The sequence below is a fragment of the Barbus barbus genome (assembly GCF_936440315.1).
Source record: "Barbus barbus genome assembly, chromosome: 49".
Taxonomy (NCBI): Eukaryota; Metazoa; Chordata; class Actinopteri; order Cypriniformes; family Cyprinidae; genus Barbus; species Barbus barbus.
This window is the reverse complement of record NC_136727.1, coordinates 15,196,113-15,218,970: the sequence shown is the minus strand read 5'-3', so window position 1 is coordinate 15,218,970 and position 22,858 is coordinate 15,196,113. Positions and strand designations below refer to the sequence as shown.

At 36.7% G+C, this 22,858-nt stretch overlaps 1 protein-coding gene across 1 annotated transcript; it reads left to right on the top strand.

Moving 5' to 3' along the window:
* Nucleotides 1-14,692: 14,692 nt before the first annotated feature.
* Nucleotides 14,693-16,952, top strand: LOC306867310 (leukotriene B4 receptor 1-like; the record flags this gene model as incomplete). Its single annotated transcript, XM_079412912.1, has 4 exons — nucleotides 14,693-15,259; nucleotides 16,142-16,342; nucleotides 16,546-16,589; nucleotides 16,709-16,952. 4 exons carry the CDS (start codon nucleotides 14,693-14,695, stop codon nucleotides 16,950-16,952), a joined length of 1,056 nt encoding a protein of 351 aa, XP_079269038.1.
* Between the last annotated feature and the right edge of the window lie 5,906 nt (nucleotides 16,953-22,858).

Sequence of the window (22,858 nt, the reverse complement as noted above, 5' to 3'; positions counted from 1 at the left end):
AAAAGTGTGGCAGAAAACGCAGCACAACGAGAAGAGGTGACCGGACCCTGAGGAAGATTGTGGAGAAGGACCGATTCCAGACCTTGGGGGACCTGCGGAAGCAGTGGACTGAGTCTGGAGTAGAAACATCCAGAGCCACCGTGTACAGACGTGTGCAGGAAATGGGCTACAGGTGCCACATTCCCCAGGTCAAGCCACTTTTGAACCAGAAACAGCGGCAGAAGCGCCTGACCTGGGCTACAGAGAAGCAGCACTGGACTGTTGCTCAGTGGTCCAAAGTACTTTTTTCGGATGAAAGCAAATTTTGCATGTCATTCGGAAATCAAGGTGCCAGAGTCTGGAGGAAGACTGGGGAGAGGGAAATGCCAAAATGCCTGAAGTCCAGTGTCAAGTACCCAAAGTCAGTGATGCTGGTGTTGGTCCACTGTGTTTTATCAAGGGCAGGGTCAATGCAGCTAGCTATCAGGAGATTTTGGAGCACTTCATGCTTCCATCTGCTGAAAAGCTTTATGGAGATGAAGATTTCATTTTTCAGCACGACCTGGCACCTGCTCACAGTGCCAAAACCACTGGTAAATGGTTTACTGACCATGGTATTACTGTGCTCAATTGGCCTGCCAACTCTCCTGACCTGAACCCCATAGAGAATCTGTGGGATATTGTGAAGAGAAAGTTGAGAGACGCAAGACCCAACACTCTGGATGAGCTTAAGGCCGCTATCGAAGCATCCTGGGCCTCCATAACACCTCAGCAGTGCCACAGGCTGATTGCCTCCATGCCACGCCGCATTGAAGCAGTCATTTCTGCAAAAGGATTCCCGACCAAGTATTGAGTGCATAACTGAACATAATTATTTGAAGGTTGACTTTTTTTGTATTAAAAACACTTTTCTTTTATTGGTCGGATGAAATATGCTAATTTTTTGAGATAGGAATTTTGGGTTTTCATGAGCTGTATGCCAAAATCATCAATATTAAAACAATAAAAGGCTTGAACTACTTCAGTTGTGTGTAATGAATCTAAAATATATGAAAGTCTAATGTTTATCAGTACATTACAGAAAATAATGAACTTTATCACAATATGCTAATTTTTTGAGATAGGAATTTTGGGTTTTCATGAGCTGTATGCCAAAATCATCAATATTAAAACAATAAAAGGCTTGAACTTCTTCAGTTGTGTTGTAATGAATCTAAAATATATGAAAGTCTAATGTTTATCAGTACATTACAGAAAATAATGAACTTTATCACAATATGCTAATTTTTTGAGAAGGACCTGTATATGTTATCTATCACTAATAATGGATATCACTCGTAACGCATAACAAAATTAAGTAGTACCAAAAAATAAATAAATGGTGGAAATGGGTTAGTATTGGCGGGTTTTTTATGTAGTTTTTAAAAAATGATTTTATTATTAATTTTGATGAATTTATGCAATTTTATTATTATTTTAGATGAAGGTAAGCATATGAAACTGTCCAATCATAGGGGGTTACTGAGATAAAAATAAGTTCATCTGGTCATGTGATCTCAACATGGCAGCCTCCATTGGGCAACCTCTCTTGTAGTAAAGCAGTTTTTCTAAGCCACTTACATCTTATAATAGCGTACATTATTTTACGTTTTAAAATATTTGTCAAAACTACTCTTTTCTTGGTGCACCTTCTCTATATGGGTCAACATATATCAGTTTTTGATATTTGATGAAGTGCTATGTTGCAATTTTTTTACAAATATTCAGTGTCATTTAAGTATCACTGGTATACTATTATTAATTAAAACTAGTCATAAGGGTAAATTTTTCATAGTTGAGAATTATACAGCATCTGAAATAAATAAGCTTTCCATTGATGTATGGTTTGTTATGATAGGACAATATTTGGACGAGATACTGTCACGGTTTATGAATCCATTATGTTCTTCATGTCACGTGTACTTGTGTAGGTCTGTGTGTTACATGTCTCCTGGTGTTTCTGGTATTTGTCATTGTTCTGATTTGGTTTCTCCCATTGTCTCCCCCCATCGATCTGTCTGATTTGGTTTAGCCCTCATTATTTTGTATCCCCGTCACCTGTTCTCATTACCCTCTCCAGCTGCTGCTCATCTTCTCTTGGCTACTTAAACTCACTGCAATCTCTCCTGTTTGTCAGATCGTTGTTTGATGTCAGTGGATTGTTTCATCGTGTGTTCGTCCGTGGAAACTCTGGTTTGTCTTGTCTTGATTATCGTGTCTTTGGATGTTCTACGTTGGATCACTCTTCACCATTCATCACCACGCTGACCATCAAAGTCCCTGCACCACCTACCCATCCGAGAGACTTCATTCATCCTTTCTGTTCATTTCTGCCATTTCACCGTCTGTCAATAAACTGGTTACTTGCATCTTTGTTTCCATCATCCTTTTGTTTCATAACAGATACAACTATTTGAAAATCTGGAATCTGGGGGTACAAAAAAAATCTAAATATTGAGAAAATCGCCTTTAAAGTTGTACAAATGAAGCTCTTAGCAATGAATATTACTAATCAAAAATTAAGTTTTAATATATTTACAGTAGGAAATTTACAAAATATCTTCATGGAACATGATCTTTACTTAATGACCTACAGATTTTTGGCATAAAATAAAAATCAATAATTTTGACCCATACAGTGTATTTTTGGCTATTGCTACAAATATACCTCAGCGACTTAAGACTGGATTTGTGGTCCAGGGTCACATATATTTTTAGTGTTTTTAATTTTCAGTTTTCATAGTTTTAGTATGTGTTTATCATTGATTATGGTTTTAATTTTTTCATATATGTACAAGTTCAAATTAAAATGAGAAATGTTGCTCTGGCAACTAGCTGTAATAAAACAGTTTTTATATTTTATTTCAGCTAACGTTTATTTTATTTGTAATGCAAATGGTTCATAACTTACATGCAACACCAGTAAAATGAGGCTTAGATACGTTAAAGATTTTATTTTTCAGTTTATTACCAGGGTTGACGTTACACTGTTTTAATTGCACACATGACTGACAGAAATGACAATGACTGAAATTGTTATATCTTTAGTATAAACACTGATGAATACAAGGTGTGCAATGACTGAAATCAATCAAATGAATGGAATAATGTATGTAATGTTTGAAAAACCAAGGATCAACATCTTATTTTTTGAAATGTAGAGTAAAATGTACCCAAAGTGGCAATACTCTGTGGAAAGATACTTGAAAATATACTTTGGTTGATTGAGCAGATCTGAACTCAAGTCTACAACACTTACAGAACTAAACAAATAATTGTTCAGATAAACGGCAGAATGTGGGTGAAAAGAAAACTGATCCACAACACAATCAATGATAGTTCTCCGTGGTTTCCTTTTCCTTCTGGTTTATCTGTGGGACAAAACGACAATGGCAAAGTTTGTAACATTAGTTTGATCAGTCACTAACAACTGCAGACTAACATTCAGAATTTTAAACCACAATCACGGTTTTTCAATGAAACTCATCAGATTATACACACCTTTGACATGAAGCTCTGTGATGGTGTAATTCTGAGATGGTCCTGCGATGTGACAGTGGTACTTCCTTGCATCAGTTTTTTGAAGGCGGTTGAGTTTGATGGAGAAGTTGCCCTTCTTATACTCCTCAGGGAACATTTCGACTCTTGTCTTGTCTTGACATCTTCCGTTGCCGCCAATGATGTCACACACTTTGTTGCCTTCATCGTCTCTCCAGTATACGTAGAATTTTTCTATTTTGTCTTGAATCTTACTCTCAGGGATCGAACAAGACAAGACGGTCGAGTCTCCAACAAACCCCTCAACTATGACCCTCACCGGAGCGGAGAAAGAACCTACAAAACAGCAAACACAGCATCTATTATTCTGCATGTGACATGAAGTTTCATTTAAAATGCTTAAATTCTCACCTGTGAAATCCAGCAGAAACACAAAGATGATGAGGTACCTACTGTAGAAAGAGAAGATAAAATATCAACAGTTTGCTTTAACCTACTTTTAGCCCCAATATCCCACCAATATTCACACTTATTGCAAAAGAACTGGATCTAACTGGATCTGAATCATGTTCTTCCTGCCATTCAAGAACGTCTATGTCCTTCTAAATACTGTAAACGTATCTTTGTATTTTAATTAAAATGCATAAAAGATTTAAATTTAACAGCAGATTATTTTCAGTGACAGCACCGATGTTGATTAATAGAACTAGTTTGAATAAAACGTGGACCAGCAGGGGACCCAAAATGAGCTTTTTACTCAAAATGTCCAGAACTTATCAAAAATGAATTATTTTATTCATTATTATTAATAATAACAGTATACACTAGGAATAACAGCAAAAAGTACAAATTAATTTGATCCGCACACCTCACGCCGTTCTGTCTTTGACCTGCCTAACCAGCTACTGTAAAGCTCGACCGAACTACATTCAAGCCTTCTAACCAATCAGTTTGTACCAATTAATGACAATGGATATTAATATATTTATCTGTAATGAATGTAATCCATGCTACCTAATAGACAATAATAATACTAGACAATAAATGATATTTTAACAAACAATGTAGCTGTTAGCTTTCATGCTACCCTAACGATAGTGCATGGCGTTGACGATCTCAATTTCTTTTCTAAATTCTTAGAAACATACCTTTGTTCCATGGTATTTAGTTTTAGTTTTTGTTTTTCAGACAAAGCAAGCAAATGTAAATGCAGCACTTGAACAATTAAAAAAATGCAAACAATTTCTTAGTGGAAACTAACGACGACGACGTCTACAAAAATGGTTGCTGAGTCAAAATGGCATCAGCACGAGTGACGCCGGATGCTCATGCGCATGCGTACGGATGTGACGTTTTACAGGTGGCTAAAGACGGAAGTATCAGCTAATTTAATCTGATTTACCGTTAACAGCCTATTATATATATATACAGTGTATATATATAATGTACTTTTTGATCCGCACAATGCTTCCCAAAAGGCATTTGAGAGAACACTTACAGAAACGGTCTGTTGTTGTTTTTTATACTACTCTAAAATTATTTTATGATATTTTATTTTATTACTGTACAATATTGTTATCATATTGGCTAATCAAATGTTACAAAAAAGGCAGAATAACTTATCAATATCACTGCTCACAGAATCCACCCACCAGTTTTAACACTGAATAAATGTAAAACAGTACAACTAACACTTTGCCGATGTTTACACACCTTTGATGAATAACTGTGCTCGACTGCTGAAGATGGAACACATCCTTCTTGATTCTTCAGTTCATTTTGAATGGGAAGTATTGTTTGTTTTATGCTAAGTTTAGGTTTAATTTGTAATCAGGTTCACACAGTCCTTTCCTCAGGCAAAATCTTGCCTTGCATTGCAACATTTTTTGTTTTTGAAGAAAGCATCTTAGGAATTCCACTTTTAAGATTCCATTATGGGAGCGATCGGTCTTGTTCTTTAAGTTCCTCATAGTGATCTGCGAATAATGAAGAGAAAAATGAATAAAATAAAGACTTAGACAGTACTTTGGATACTGTTTAGTTATTTATTTTATTTTACAGTTTAAATTTGCCTTCAAACTGTTTAATAATAGCATAAACAGATGACAGCAACAGAAACTCAAAAAGAATATGCTAAATAACTTGCTGCTCTCTTCCTACCAAACAAAATAACAACTCTGATAACAACTGTGAGATCTATAGCTTACCTTGAGGTAATTCACTTTTTTAACGTCCTGCGTCTTTCTCTCTTGTGTGCTCCTGTCAGAGGTTTGATAGACTGTACAGCTGATGAGAAACACAAGGAATTTATCTTGTTGGGAGGAGCAGAATCCACCTGCGACATTCCAAGTCACCAGTTCTACATACAGTACATTGTATACTATACTTGATTTTTATGGTATACAGATCTACCTGGAATCGATAATAAGCTCATATATATCCATAATGAACATAATTAATGCTACTTTAGTAGAACAAATTTAAGTCTAACAAATTTTAAGACTTCCATAGAGGAAACTCATCATGGTGTTGGACAAGACGTCAAAGCTGAAAACCCAACTGATTTACAACAAAACAAACTGATTTAAATACGATTTCAAATTTAAATATGTAAAATGTAAATGACAGAAAGGCAAAACATGTCACTTGTCACTGTCAGCCCTGCTGAAAAAACAAAAAACACAATAGACACCATCACAAATTTTGCAATGGTTTTACTGGTTATAATGGGACTTGTATTGGTTTTAATGGAAATGGACCCTGTTGGTATCTACTGGTAATTGTCGCCTTCTATTGGTGTCTTGTTAAAACCAATAAATCCTAATGGAATATGTCCCAAAACACACTACAGAACTACAGAAAACCATTTTTTAATGGTTAAAAGTTGATGGTTTGTTATGTTTGTAAAGGTATTTGTAGTGGAAACCATTAGAATTTTCTGTGATGGTTCTATTGTTTTTTGTTTGTTTGTTTTTTGTCACAAGTTTCCATTGTCTTTCTGCATTGAAAGTAAGTTGTAAGTATTTATGTGGAGCAGGATTTTGGAACTAGTCATTTGAAATTCAAACCCGTGAGATCAGAGGGCAAATCTACCTGACCAAGACACGTGATTTCATCAAACTGGGCAACATTACCTCATGCTGTTTGGAACGTTTTAAATATCAATGCTTGGATGGGTTGATCTTAGGTGAACCCATGAAGCAGTATTAAATGTACGACTGTAACTGATCAGTTTTATAGTTTAAGGTGATGCATAACTTTAGTTTAATTTCTTATATGTGTTGTTATGAAATTGTTGATACAAATTTAGTGATAAAATAAATAAAAGACTTTGCATCATATAGTTAATCCGTATAATTACGAAACAGTGAATCTTTCAATTTTGCTAAATAAGTGGGTCATTTGATTGAAAGTTTTTTCCCCTTCTTATCACTACAGCGAGGTACGACGAGCATCTCGTCGTACCTCGTGGTTGGATCCAGATCTAACACCTCCCACCTTACATATACCTAAACCTACCCATCTCCACCCCCTGATCCCTAAACCCACCCATCTCCACCCCTAAACCTACCCATCATCTCTACCCCTAAACCTACCAATCTCCACCCCCTATATGTGGATCCAACCACGCCCCCTGGATCTTGTGGACTGCAGCGAGCCCTACTTGCGAGGTACTAACCACCATGACTGCTTCTGGGAGATGTTTTACTTATCCATTATTTATGTATCCTGTGTCAGGACGTGAAACTCAGCCCGGGAAACTGCAGGTGGATAAATATCCGATATATAAGTCTGTCTGTTTATTTGAATAAACTGCAGCTCAGCTGAGAGTTCAAATTAACAGATTTCCATTTGCTTTGTCACAGTAAATCGCTGTCATTGATTGTTTACCCTGATTGGCAGTCAGTTGTTTACAATACGAAACTCATCTACCCCTGCGTGGATAGTGTCAATCCAAATCCTAAAAACTGTGTTTTACGGGCTTCTGCTACTTTTCATCAAGGTTTTTCCATCGGGTTTCATCAAGGCTGGATTTAAATGAAGAGAGGCAGAGAGAGAGAAGTGTGTGAGGCTTAGTTCCTGTGGTAATAAGCAATGGAACCAGCACATGCAACTTTCAGTACCACTTAATGTCCACTATATTACAGTGGTGTATAATATATTTACAGTAATGGATTTTTGTGATTTTTATTTATTTATTTATTGTAATTTTCAAGATAAATGTTATTTTTACTGATCATAATCACAATCTTTCAATTTTATTTCCCTCATTTTATTTGGTTATTTGGGTAGGTGGCTTAACAAACAACTTAAAGGGTTTTGGGTCTGTGGTCTTTTGTTTAAATCTACAGCCTTTGCATTGGCAGAACAATATTAACCTTAAGTTTCGGGCAATATTTGGCATGCTGTTTTTGTACTGTAACAAAATCCCTAAAGCAATGACACCAACATCACACACTGTATAATAATGATGAATTTATGAGCTGTTAAAGGAATATATCACCCCCCCCCCCCCCCCCCCCCCCCAAAAAAAAAACAATTAATAAAAAAAAAATATATATATATATATATACAGTGCCCTCCAAAAGTATTGGAACAGTGAGGCCAATTCCTTTATTTTTGCTATAGACTGTAAACATTTGGGTTTGACAACAAAAGATTAATATGAGATGAGAGATTAACATTTCAGCTTTTATTTACAGGTATTTTCATCTGGATCTGATACACAACTTAGAAGATAGCACCTTTTGTTTGAACCCACCCTTTTTTCATGTTACCAAAAGTATTGGAACAGATAGAATTAACAGATTAAAATGAAAAAGACTTAATATTTAGTTGCAAATCGTTTGCTTTTAATAACTGCATCAAGCCTGTGACCCACTGACATCACCAAACATTTAAATTATTATTTTGTGATGCTTTTCCAGGCTTTCAAAGCCGCCTCTTTCAGTTTTGGGGGTTACTCCCTTCAGTCTCTTCTTTAGCAGGTAAAATGCATACTCTACAGGGTTTAAGTGTGGAGATTGACTTGGCCAGTCTAAAACCTTCCACTTCTTGCCCCTGATGAACTCTTTGTTGTTTTGGGACTATGTTTTGGGTCATTATCTTGCTGCATGATGAAGGATCTCCCAATCAGTTTGGTTGCATCTTTCTGTAAATTGTCAGACAAAATATTTCTGTAGACTTTGAGTTAATTTTGCTGCTGCCATCATGTGTTACATTATTAATGAAGATTAATGAGCCTGTCCCAGAAGAAGCGATGAAAGCCCAAGCCATTACATTACTTGTGTAATGTGTACTATAATGTACACCTGTGTACACTGTGTTTCAGATGAGCTTGTATGTTTGGGATCATGAGCAGATCCTTTCTTTCTCCAAACTTTAGCCTTTCCATCACTTTGGTCCATAAAATCAGTCCATAAAACCTTGTCCCAGAATTTTTGGGGCTCATCTCCTATTCTTCTTGCTAATGAGTGGTTTGCATCTTCTGGTGTAGCCTCTGTACTTTTGTTCATGAAGTCTTCTGCGAACAGTAGATTGTGATACCTTCACTCCTGCCCTCTGGAGGTTGTTGCTGATGTCACTAACAGTTGTTTTAGGGTCTTTCTTTACAGTTGTCACAATGTTTCTGTCATCAACTGCAGATGTTTTCCTTGATCTACCCGTTTGAGGTGTTACTTAGTACACAAGTGGTTTCTTTCTTCCTCAGGAGATTCCAAATGGTTGTACTTGCTATTGCCAGTGTTTGTGCAATGGTTTGATTGATTTTTCATCTTCTCTCAGCTTCACAATTGCTGGTTTTTCACCCATAGACACCTCTCTGGTTTTCTAACTAACTATAAATGCAGTCTGCACGGATCTGAAACTGAGCGCAGACATTCAGTGCTATTTATTGTTTGAATAATCAGTTAATAGGACACACCAGGGCAACAAAACACACCTGTCAGTCACATGTTCCAATACTTTTGGTAACATGAAAAAAGGGTGGGTTCAAACAAAAGGTGCTATCTTCTAAGTTGTGTATCAGATCCAGATGAAAATACTCTTAAATAAAAGCTGAAATGTTAATCAGTTTTCAGTCTACAGCAAAAATAAAGGAATTGGCCTTACTGTTCCAATACTTTTGGAGGGCACTGTATATATTTACTCCCCCTCAGGCCATCCAAAATGTAGATGAGTTTGTTTCTGCATGGTAACAGATTTGGAGAAATTCAGCATTATATCACTTGCTCACCAATGAATCCTCTGAAGTGAATGGGTGCCGTCAGAATGAAAGTCCAAACAACTGATTAAAACATCATCCACAAGTAATCCACACCACCACTCCAGTGCATCAATTAATGTGAAACAAAATGCAGGAAACAAATGCATAAAGACACTTTTTAACTTCAAACCATTGCTTCCGACAAAAACACGAGTTCTCTATTCATGATTTTGGCCAGAAGTGGCGGTTTAAAGTTCAAATGTCTTAATGATGGATTTTTTTATTACAAACACACTTCAGAAGATGACAACAGGTCTACTGGATTATTGTGATGTTTTTATCAGCTGTTTGGACTCTGACGGCACCCATTCAACTGCAGAGGATCCATTGTGAGCAAGTGAGTTAATGCAATTTTTTTCCAAATCTGTTCCTATGAAGAAACAAACTTGTCTACATCTTGGATGGCTATTTTAATTTTCGGGTGAACTGTTCCTTTAAAAACTGTCAGATATGGTTTGTGAGTGTGACTTCCTTTTAGTGGTTGGTAGAGAATCACCCTCTTCTTGGTTTCAAAGCTCTGAATTACATTTCCATCTTAAAGCCTTTTTGAAAGCAACCAGAATTAATCATCTCAATGAATTTTAATGGCGGAAATGACACAAAGATCATCCAGCATCTTATCTGTAAGTATTTTGAGTAACCTGATTCATTTATTGTTGAACAAGTATCCTATGTATCTTAAGAATCCTATTTTTTTGTACTGTGTTTTATTTTATTTTTATCTTGCAGGTCTACTAGTATGGTGTCAAGCTGTAGAGACTTTAACAGAACTAACAAATTTGGGACAAAATGTGTCTATTAACTGTGATCTTGACGAAAAAGAGATTTATTGGATGCTACTAAAACTACCAAATCGTCCAGTTATGATATTGCGGTTATTTTCAACTTCACCAACTCCTTTTTACTACGATATAAGATTCAGACTCAAATATTCAGTGCAACCTAAACATCATCTATTCATAAAAAATGTCACTACTGATGAGTTAGGTGTTTATTACTGCATGACCACAGAGGCACCTCCAAAATTCAGCAGCGGCACCAGACTTCACATCACTGGTGAGTGAGCATTCAGTAATCAGGCCATATGGATGTTCAGTGCTTTGGTTATGTGAATGTAAAGCTATTTTTTGCAGAACCAACTAAATTACCTGAGTGCCAGAATCACACTATAGTGAAGTATATTGAGCTGAATCATACCGTGGTGAATCATACTGACCATAGACCATGGGTGACTGTTATCATCGTATCTGGTCTGATGCATGGTCTTCTGGTCTTTGTGGTGATTGGTGAGTTCTGTTAATTAATGCAATCTCATTTAATCTATCTGTAATATGACAATGATTCTCTTCTCTTGCAGGTTGTGTATGTTGCTACTCTAGAGAAAATGTCAAACACCAAGAAGCAGATTTAGAGCAAACTCTTTGCAAACAATTTAAAGAGCCAAAGACAATGGTAAATTATGCAACACCATTTTTTCCCCCTGATTTACATTTATTTCATTATTTATTACTTTTAAGATTATTCAATTCTTTATCACTTTACATACATTTCTAAATGCTAATACTGGCTGCCTTGTTGCTCTTTCAGTATACTGAGGTGGTCTTTTCCCAGATGCATGAAGACTTTGAACAAAACCGGTGCTTTTTAGCTGCAGCCCAAATCGTAAACAGGAAAGCTTGTTCCTGACCTTGTATCAGTGGGTTGCTTATAACTTTGTTGTAAATATAAATTTTCCTAAAATATGCTTAATGAATAAAACCTAACTAAGAAATAGACATCATAAATGAGCTTCTCTCTCCTTTCTTAAATAAACAATGGAATCATCCACCTACTAGATGATGACCAGCCAAACGCTTCTTTGCATATCAAATGTAGGCATTGTGGTTGGCCTTGGCCAGACAAGCTGAGTAATGTTTTCCATACTTGGTCACCTGATCACCAGTGAACTGCAAAGCCAGGTGGTTTAACCTTTAACAGTATGAAGCTTTTTTGTTTTGTAGATATATAGATTGTGTTTATACATGTAGAAATGTAAAAAATCTTGTAGAAATAACAGCAATCATTCTGTCAAACTTCTAAAACCCCGCTGACTGCACTGCCATTCTTTTTCCATTTGAGGTTAAGAAAATCATGTCATGGTGATATGTCTAAAGCAGATGCACCACAAAAAGATGCACCACCGCTTTTCTTACTTTGTCTTTTTGTCTTGTTTCCAGACAAAATATCTAAAAATTCTTAAATCAAAAAGGATTTTCTAGATAAGTAAACATTGCGTCTTGTTAGAATTGTTTTGATATTTTGGCTGGAAACAAGACAAAAAGACGAAGTAAGAATTGTTTTGCAGTGTGGGAACACTGTTCAAGGGAAAACCACCTATCTAGACAGAGATGAGACCATATGAGTCATTTTTTCTCAAGTGGAACTGATGTTTTAAGTACTGAGCTTAACTTAACACTTGAGCTAAACCACACTGGAAACACTTCTACTAAGGAGAGCCAAAGGTTGGCATGCACAGATTTAATATTGATTATCTTTTAGGAGATGCAGTAAACTTCCACTTCCTGTGCACACAAACAAGCAAACAATGTCCAACACAATTCTGCACAAGATAGAATTAACTTTTTACAAAGCGCATTAAATAACATGTAAAAGTCAGAAACAAACCTGCAAAATGCTCATGTTTCTGTCCTGCACACAACAAAGCCACACCACTTACAGGAAGTCAGACTGAACTCTAACCACATTTTGGCCAGTTTGAATGCCAAGAGACTACTCAAATGCTACAGTAGTGCACTCTAAATTAATTTGAACACATATATGTTTTGGACATTTTATCGTCAAACATATATCATCAATAAAACCGTAACCATTTACGTCAACAGTTAGTTACCATTGGTAATGTACAATAGAGGATTTTTTGGGCAAAAAAAAATCATTTGCGACAAGCCTTGAATCCACGCCCCCTGATGGTTCGGCTGCAAATTGGGCGTAAAATCTGCCTTAGAATCTTCAACTGTGAGCCAGTCTAAAGCCATAAATGAATTCTACCTGTGGCTTGATACTCAGAAGAAAAAAGCCATGGCAACTTTTCCAGGTGGTATTTTCAGATGACGTTCATCAAAACCAGAACACAGTGGTGAGTAAATAACATCATTTTAAGTTTTGCATGAACCTTTCCTTTAACATGCCAGTTGATAAATTTTGGTTGTACATTTCTCTTTCTTAAATTTGAGAACGGCATCTGTGAATAAAAGGAAGAGATGTTACTTGTCTAGTTTATGCAATGATTATTTGTAAGTGGATCAGTGTGAGTTGGTTGTTCTCATAACGCATGATTTCCTCAAGAATGTACTTTGTACCTGTATTCATAAACTCATGTATACACACTGTTATTCTAAAGTAGCTCTTGAACTCTTGAACTCCTGAAGTTACTTGTTCTGCCGTTCTTGTTATGCACACCTGTCCTTTGAAATGAATGAATGCCACATGAAGCTAAGCAGGGTTGAGCCAGGATTTTGCCAGGTGGGAGATCTACCTGGCAAAATCAATGCTGCTGATATAGTTTATAGTAAGGCACTCATGTTTATTGCGGCATGGTTCATATTATCCCAGTATGCTGCTGTCCTAATGGTGAATTTGTGGTGGTCTGTATGTTTGTCTGAATTCCAATAGACAGTAGGTTTGTCCCTTTTCTGACTTTAGATTTCAGAATTGTCTACTTATGCCAGTTCCACGAATACATGGTCTTCACAGAGGACTACTTCACTCAGTATTCAGCTTTTCTCCTGGAGACCCAGTGTCCAAGCAGGTTGGAACATATTTTTGTAAGACATTAGACCTCCAAAAACAGGGTTCATTACTCCTAGCTTAGAGCACAATTTGGGACAAGGCCTTGAACAAGGACACTTTATCGTAAAAAAGCCACTGTTCTGAGCGAGATCCTGACTCTCTACACTCAGAGAAAATGCGTGACACTGGGGCAATACCCCAAAGGTAACCTTTGTACTTTTTAACACCGAAAGGGTGCAGATTAGCACCTTATATTTACACTTTTGACAGACACTTTAATCCAAAGCAAATTACATCGCATTCAAGGTATACAGTTTATTACTTCATGTATTGGCCACCCATCAAGAATGTTATAATGTCTATATGGCAGAAGACCCTGGAGTAGGTTCCAGCTTCCTTGACCCTACATAGGACAAGCAGTTTGCAGAATGAATTGTTGTATTCCCTGGAATCAAACCAATGACCAAGCACTATGCTTGTCTGTTAAGATAAAAGGACATACTAATATGCACCATTTAGGAGTGGAAAAGGTACAAAGGTGTTCCTGTGAGGAATCTACCCAAGTGACTAGCTGGTGTACCTAGTCTAAAGGTTTGATTTTTCCACATTTTTCTGACAGCGCATGGTTGTTTCTTGATAAGAGTAGATGTGTGACTTTGGTGTCCTGGTCAAACTGACTTTTGGTTTCAGTGGAAGTATCCACACAAATGCTATAAAAATGTAAGGAAGTTTTTATACCTCTACATTGTTTTCCTACAGTATGTTTATTTTTTCATATCCCTCATCTGATATAGATGTGTTCAGTCACTTGTGTTCTTTCTCTCTGTGTAACATGTTAGTGGCCCTTTGACAGATGGCTAGCATTGAATTTGTTTGCTATGACGGGCATGTCTAGTCAAACAGGAAACAAGCTGAGATAATGATCACATTATGCAGTCTCCAGTCTGCACTTTGGTAAAATATGATTTTGGTAATTCATCTGGAAGGCTATCAATGTATACCTGTGCTAATGCACAATAAATAGTTCAGTGTCTATTGATGTTGCTGCAGGTGACATTTTGAAGTCGAGAGTTACTCAGACCAACGAATGTTCCACTTTCCTCTCGCACTCCATCTAATACCATGTCAATCCACTTTTTCACCAACACCACCAACTCTGGAATGAACAATGTTACTGAGACAGCTGTGAGAAGTAGTGCTGGATCAATCACAGGAGCTCTGATCCTCTGTCTTTTCCTACCCATTGGTGTCTCTGGAAACTTCTTGATCATTTGGAGCATCCTGGCTCGAACCCGCCACCGTTCCATCACAACCCTCTTGATCCTAAACCTAGCCTTTGCGGATGGATTCTTGATGCTTTTGATGCCTTTTTTCATTGTTTATTTGTTAAAACGCTACTGGATTTTTACCCTGCCACTTTGCAAGATTCTGCTGTACCTCTGCAGTGCCAACATGTACGCTTCGATATTTTTGATAACGTTAATGAGTCTGCACAGGATGGTGGCTGTAGTTTGGTGGAAACATGCTGGTGTCCTGACAGACCGGAGGGTAATTATTCGGGTGTTGATAGGACTGTGGATTTTTGCTCTGGGAATATCAGTACCTAACTCTGTTTTCTGGACCACTTTCTGGAGTGAGCAAGATCCAAAGTTTTTAATGTGTGCTTGTAAACATCCACTGCCGCGAGATGTGAGTTATGTTTGTCTGATAAACATTTACAAACTAATAATATTTAGTAACAATTAAAAATAATAGTACTTCAATTTATGCATAGCAATGTGGAGCAGTATATGTGAAAGTAGCAGTGCGACTACTAGTTATATTTTAGTAGTGCTGCAGTGTGTCAAAATGCTATAACACCGTTTTAAGTAGCATTTTTACAACTGAATTGCACATGTAGCCTCACAACTGCGCTTTCGGATGGTCAGCTGCTGTGTTTCCAAGCCGATATTGTCATAGTAAACAAGAGTAAACACTATGGTAAACTCTACTACTATGTCTTTTCCGGTTCTAAAGACAAAAATCAATAATGACACAATGATGCTGCAGCAATCGACACACATAGAAAGCAGAAACTAGCTGCCTAGCTAGAAAACTGGTGGAAGCAAGGTTTCACGGTTTATCAATCTATAACGCATTCCGCTTCAATAAAGTTGGATGTATAAAAATACGGTCTGTGATCAAACACAATCTATTAGAATGTTTCACTCTAGTGCTAGCTATGCAAATAATCCATTAGTAATTGGATCGATGGCTCAGTCGGACTGAAAGAGGCTTCATGCAAACACCTCAATTGATGCGATTGAGCTCAATACGAATGAAAGTTCAATTATTGAAAAGGTCAGTGTAGACCTCTAATAATAATATAATCAAAGCATGGGTTAGGGTTTATAAAAAACAGAACTTTGATTTGAAATCAGATTGGTGAAAATGATTGCATGTAAACATACTGAAAAGTCTAAATCAATCATTACTAATCTGAAAAATATCTCAAAATTAAGTTGCAGATCAGATGACATGATGTTTATGAATTTTTTGCATGCTGTCACATATGACCTCACTCTATTTTAGGTGATACTGCAGCACTGTTTGGAAATTCTGCTGGGTTTCTTGATGCCGTATGGGCTGATCATAAGCAGTTACGTGTGTATCCTGCGCAGAATTCGCAAGACACGGTTTCGTAGGCACATCCGAAGTGAGAAACTCATCCTGGTGATTGTCATCACCTTCGGCTTGACCTGGCTTCCTTTCCACATGATGAACATGGTGGAGGTGTGTGTGCACAACTCAAACAGAAAATAATGGGGGGGGGGGGGGGGGGGGGGCTAATGGGAAATCCTTAAATTAATATTTTCCTGTTGATAACTAAATTGATTCATGATAACATTTTACACATATTTATAATTATTTTTTTTTTTACAAAGTTGATACCTTAAAATGGGATCTTCATGTTTGATTATGGCTTTCCTGCACAGATTGCTGGGACTTTTCTCCCTGATGATTCCCATGCAAAAGCCAGGTGAACTAAGCTGAACGCACACACAGTACTATTATTCTGAATTCTTTCATTGTGTGTATAAAGTAACTTATTTACTATCTAAAAAAAGTTATGTAACTAATTGATCCTCTTCGTCTCAGACTACAGAAAATGTGGTTATCATTCCGAGGCTTCAGCTCCATTATCACCTTCATCAGCAGCTGCATAAACCCTGTTCTCTACACCTTTGCTGGAAAGTCATACATTAAACATGAAGGCCTGGCCTTCATGGCACGACTTTTTGAGGGCTCAAGGATGGAGTCCATGCGAAAGAACCGTCAGAATCAGAAAAATCAGGATCAAGAGAAGAAAGAAGTGGTTGACCATCTAAGAGACGGAGTCTGATTAGTGCTAATGCTTGAGCATCAAAGTAGAGACATAGGAAGGGTCCGCAGTCTTGTTGGGCTTGTTTTTGGGACATTTTACTTTATGCATCTGTATAGGTTAGACTGAATGATGCTGTTACTGGAGGGAAAAAGACAAGTTTGCTTAAGTAGAAGTACAGCACCTCTTTCTTAAAGTAATTTGGAGTGATTGAAAAAAAAAAAAAAGTTTGGCTCAAGTGTCCAAATGCTTTTTTGGAATCACTGTAAATCTCAAAGATTTAGTTCAGGTCTTTATCCAGTAGAGGACGCCACACAACAGAGAGACAAACACACACCTTGCTGTGATAGCAGTAGTAGAAGGGAGGTTTGTATTTGTGATCACAGTAAAAAACAAAATTCACTTTTTTTTGGTTATTTCTTTTTCAGCATAAACATAATTTTTTTTTTTTGTTTATGCTTAAGAAAATTTTGATTTGCTGATGACTTAACTCCGTTGTGGCCTAATGGATAGAGAGTCAAAGGTTGTGGGATCGAGTCTCAGGACTGGCAGGAATTGTCAGCTATTTCAGAAACTTCCACTATCAATGCCACGACTGAGTTGAGACCCTTAAGCAAGGCACCAAACCCCCAACTGCTCCCCAGGCACCACAGCATAAATGGCTGCTCACTGCTCTGGGTGTGTGTTCACGGAGTGTGTGTGGATGGGTTAAATGCAGAGCATGAATTCTGAGTATGGGTCACCATAATTGCATGGCCACATGTCACTTCACACCACTGTTCACTCACTCAATTCTCTGAAAACAAGGCTTAACATCTTAAACAGTTTTCCTTCTTAATTGAATATAAATAGTTTTAGGAATATTTAGACACTTTAACTGGACTATATGACAAAAAAAAAAAACCTGTATGTCTGACAAGTTGGCAAAGAGCACATCTGTGACTTTCTATGAGGAATGTGTCAAAAGAAGTGAACGTGATTTTGCCGAGTTGGATATGTTTCCTGGATTAACATCCTTGTTGGTCCTGGAAAAACATCCCTATCAACCAATCAGATTTCAGGGTTGGGTTTGGGGCTAAAATGTTAGGGTTAGGCTGGAGTTAATGTTAGGACATGTGCACCGTTCTTATCAACCAGTAACTGTCCTCTAATATTTTTTTTGACTGAAATGCTGTTCCAGGATTAAAAAACAAACAAAAACAACATATAAATAAAGCTGTTGATCTAGAAACATACCTTACAAGAGCTGTTTTGTTTGTTTTCCTAAAACGTGGGAGAAAATGTGCTGCACATTGGTTCCACCAGGAACTACCTGTGGAATTTTATGGTTTGTGAATAATCAAAAGCTCTGTGTTTATGAAATGTTTATGTTTTCTGACATGAGTCTGCAGAGCTGACATCCCTGCGCACCATGTTTTATCTGTATATACAAATAAAAAATTAATTGACTGATGTCTAATGAATATGATCTGGTCAATCATGAGCAATTTTAACATATACATGAAATAACACAAAGAAAACCAAATACATTTATTGTTATTTGTTCTTCAGTCCTGAGAGGAGAGCATAAGGCAGCTAGAAATCTGATGAATCAGGCTACAAGCACTATGAATAATACAGGTAATACAATGTAAACATAGTGCGATGATGTCCATACACTAACTGCTCCAGCATATTCTCCTTTCTTGTTTTCTTTTTCTGCAACAAAACAGTAAACAACAAACAACATTATACACTGTGTTAAATGCAACATATCCATCTATAATTTATATACAGCAACATTCAGACTGAAACATCATAGTTGGTCAAACACTTATTGTATTGGGATTTTATAAAACTTTTTCAATTAAAATAATCATAATCAACCAGTTTTACAGACCCTTGATGATCAGCTCTACAGTCTCCTGTTCATCTGAAGGTGTGATGTAGCAGATGTATTTTCCTGTATCAGCATGAGTGAGACCAGAGAGTTTGATGGAGTAGTTTGCTCTCAGATACTCATCAGGAAATGTTTCAGCTCTTTTCTTGTACTGTGGGTCTTGTCCAACTGCTGAATGTTCACCCTTAATTATACTATACACAATTTTGTTACGCTTGTCTCTCCAGTGCACATCAATGTCTTGAAGTTTAGGATCATGTTCAGCTGAAGAACACGGCAGGACAACAGAACCCCCGATAACACCCTCTACTGTGACCTGCAGACTCACTGAAATGATACAAACTTTAACTGTAAACACAGAATCTTGCATTTATACATACAACATGAATTTATTTCTCAAATGTATTTTTTCAGATGCTCACCTTTGTTTATTAGCCCTGCAAATACACAGATGAAACAGCAACTGCAGAAACAGAAGAGGAAAAAAACACTATTTAATTCCAAAGTCAAAGTTGGATTCCCACCCAGATGAGATAAGATGTGCTTGTGGTTTAATGATCTCATGTTTTGTCATAGTGATCTGTCAGTTATGTTGGATATTGCAGTTTTATGTTTATTTGTTGAGGATAAAACCATTTTTGAAGCAACCATTCTAACACACACACACACACACGTAAAGAAAATGAATCATTCAATCTGAAATCATTCACTATTTGACAATCCTATTCAGCTAAATGCATATAAATTAATACACGTATCCATTTATTGCCTATAATAATATATTGTATGCTGCATCATCACCATCATCCTGTACACTAAACTCATCTATAAATGTTACAATTTGACAGTAAATATTTTTGAAGGGAAGCATCTTCACCCAACTGGAGAAACTTTAAATGCACCATTAGACTAGAAAAATCGAATTACTATCAAATAAAACCAACTTCACCTGAGACACAAATGACGGTAATACAAATGGCTAAAGCTAATTGCTAATATCATAAATCAAAATAACAGTTACAGCAGATACAACCGTGAAGCTAAATCTGATAATCATTCATTAACCGATTCATGTTAAATGTATTAATGATGCTTGAAGTTCTCCTTTTTCTAGTTCAAATAAAGCATTTGACAACCCAAACACGAGCAATAATCTACATCAGGCCTTTATCGGAAGTAAAACGAGTTTGTCCGGATAGTGTTTCAACTCTGAATTCATCAAACGTACCTGATAATCATGTTGGTTCAATATTATCACTATGCTTTGTTTGAATATATTGCAAAGAAATACTTCTGAAATTAGGGTGAAATACTACTTTTTCAAATGAAAGCTCAGTATGCCACGTTCTACGCAACGTACGTGAGACGGAAGTGACTTCAGCAGCTACCAGCTCAACATAATCAGACATGCGCACCAGATATTCGTTAAACATTCAGAAATTTACTTCAGTTTATTCAAGACGCCTAAGAGACCAGTTGACTTTCACATGTTTTCACATGATCTTCTTGGATCTACTCTGATCTTCTACTGAATTTTAACCATTAATATTATCAAATGTATGTTTCTGATCTAAGCCATTGTATCTCCGTGATCTGGACTTTAGTTAATCAATAAAAGACATGATGAAAGCTTAGTTTAATTTAACTTCTTCACTGGTTTAAACTGGAGGTGGAGGTTCCTTTTGTGACTTCTCAGACTCTGATCCTCAAGTGAAACATTTCTCTGAATGATGTTGCATATATTCCTGACACTATCAGATTTTGTTATCTTCTTTATCTTTGATTTGTTTTTTATCAAGAATGCAGAATATACTGAGACCCGCATTCTGACGTTGGGTGGTGGGGAATGAATACAACATGGCAATAGAACCTGGATTTTCCAAATGGATTTCAAAAATTCAACAGTATACATTTTTCTAAAACTAGAATTACCTGGTTTAATTAAAATAAAAATAAGCTGTTTTTTTCAGCAGGTTGCTATAGACATCCTTGTATCTGATGTGACATTTGATCCAATAATTAAATAAATAAATAAATAATATCTGACTTACGGTACATGAGTATGCGATTTGTAAACTCCTCTTGGAAAATCTTGTATTCTGGATCTTGATCTTCAACTGAATCATTTCTCTAAATGATTTCTTATATATTCCTGCTGTCATTTGAGTACAATGTCATGTCTTGAATTCAGTTTATTGTCACAGAAAAAGTTGCACAAAACTGCAGAGCTTCCAATAAAATCCTCATTTTGACCTACAGAGAGAAAAAAAAGATAGAGAATGAAAGAAAGAAAGAAAGAAAGAAAGAAAGAAAGAACGAAAGAAAGAAAGAAAGAAAGAAAGAAAGAAAGAAAGAAAGAAAGAAAGAAAGAAAGAAAGAAAGAAAGAAAGAAAGAAAACAAACTGCCTTTCAAATGGTTTTCAAAAATTAACAAACACCTGACATTTATCTATAACAAAAAATAAATGATCTGGGCTCAATCCATAAAAATCTGCCTCACAGGTCCTGTCTCTTGTGTTGATCTCGACAGATTGTTTAGTTGCTGTGAGACTAAAGGTAATATTTAATGATGCTCTGTTGGGAGGAGAAACTTGTCTGACTAGATGAGAAGGCAAGTGGGCAAGTGCAGTGTTCTAACCTACAAAGAAAAAGAAAGCAAAAGTCCCAAACTCAAAACTGTACCTGTCTATAAACATACTACAATATTTGTCTGTAGGTTTAATTGAATGTTGCTTGTTTTTATTTAATTGAACATCTTGAATTAATTTGCACATGTACATTTGTTATTTTGCATTGTTATAAAGCTAATAGATTGACAATTCAAATGGCTGTATTGACATGGTAAAAGGTTTTTAAATAGCCAAATCATTGTGAACAATATATATTCACAAAACAAAAAAAAAACAAAAAAAAAACAATGTGACAGAAAGCCTAAATGATTTGTTTGTGGTTCTGCATTGATTACCCTTTTGTCATGACATGATGTCACAAACCAGATTGTCAGGTTTACATTTCTCTCATTGTTGACTATTATAGCATTTTGTATTGTGTGTTTGTAGTATATGGACAAAACACTTTTGATGCTTATTCTCATCATGTTGTTTGTGAAATATAATGAAGCATTCAGCATTCATATTTGGCCTGATATGGAAACTCTCAAAAAGTATATACAGGTGCTGGTCATAAAATTAGAATATCATGAAAAACTTGATTTATTTCAGTAATACCATTCAAAAAGTGAAACTTGTATATTAGATTCATTCATTACACACAGACTGATATATTTCAAATATATCAATATACATCAAATATATCAAATATTTCAATAAAGCACATAGGTACATATTTTTGTATTATTAATCAAAAACGGTAAGTAACTGTAAAACGTCTTAGGTTACGTATGTAACCCCAGTTCCTCGAAGGAACGAGACGCTGCGTCTGGAGACACTTTGGGGAACGCCTTCAGCGTGACCGGCTCAGAATACAAATGAAATCTGTCCAATGGATGGCGGGACGTCACGGGCGAGGTGATGTAATGACCAGCTGGCATAAAAGCATGTGCGGTGAAACCGGCGTCAGCTTCTAAATTGAAGCAAGCGCTGGCAGGGATGCCGGAAGTGTGGCCTCGCGATGCAGTGTCTCGTTCCTTCGAGGAACTGGGGTTACATACGTAACCTAAGACGTTCCTCTTCAGGAACTCGAGCTGCGTCTGGAGACGCTTTGGGGAACGAGATACCCACGGCACCAGACTTCCCAATCCCTGCCCCGTGTGTATCCGTATGGAGCACATCTAGGACGAGAGAACGGAAGAGCCTGGAGTGGCTTGCATGTCCAAGTCAAGTCAGGTCACCTTTACTTATATAGCGCTTTTAACAATGTAAATTGTGTCAAAGCAACTGCACAATATCCAAAAAAAAGGAAATAGTGTGTCAATAGTGTAAAAAGAAAAAAAAAAAAAAAGAATAAAAAAAAGAAAATGTCCAGGCCATAGAACCTGACAAAAGTCAGGGGCGTAGACCATCCCGCAGCGTTGCAGATGTCCTGATTG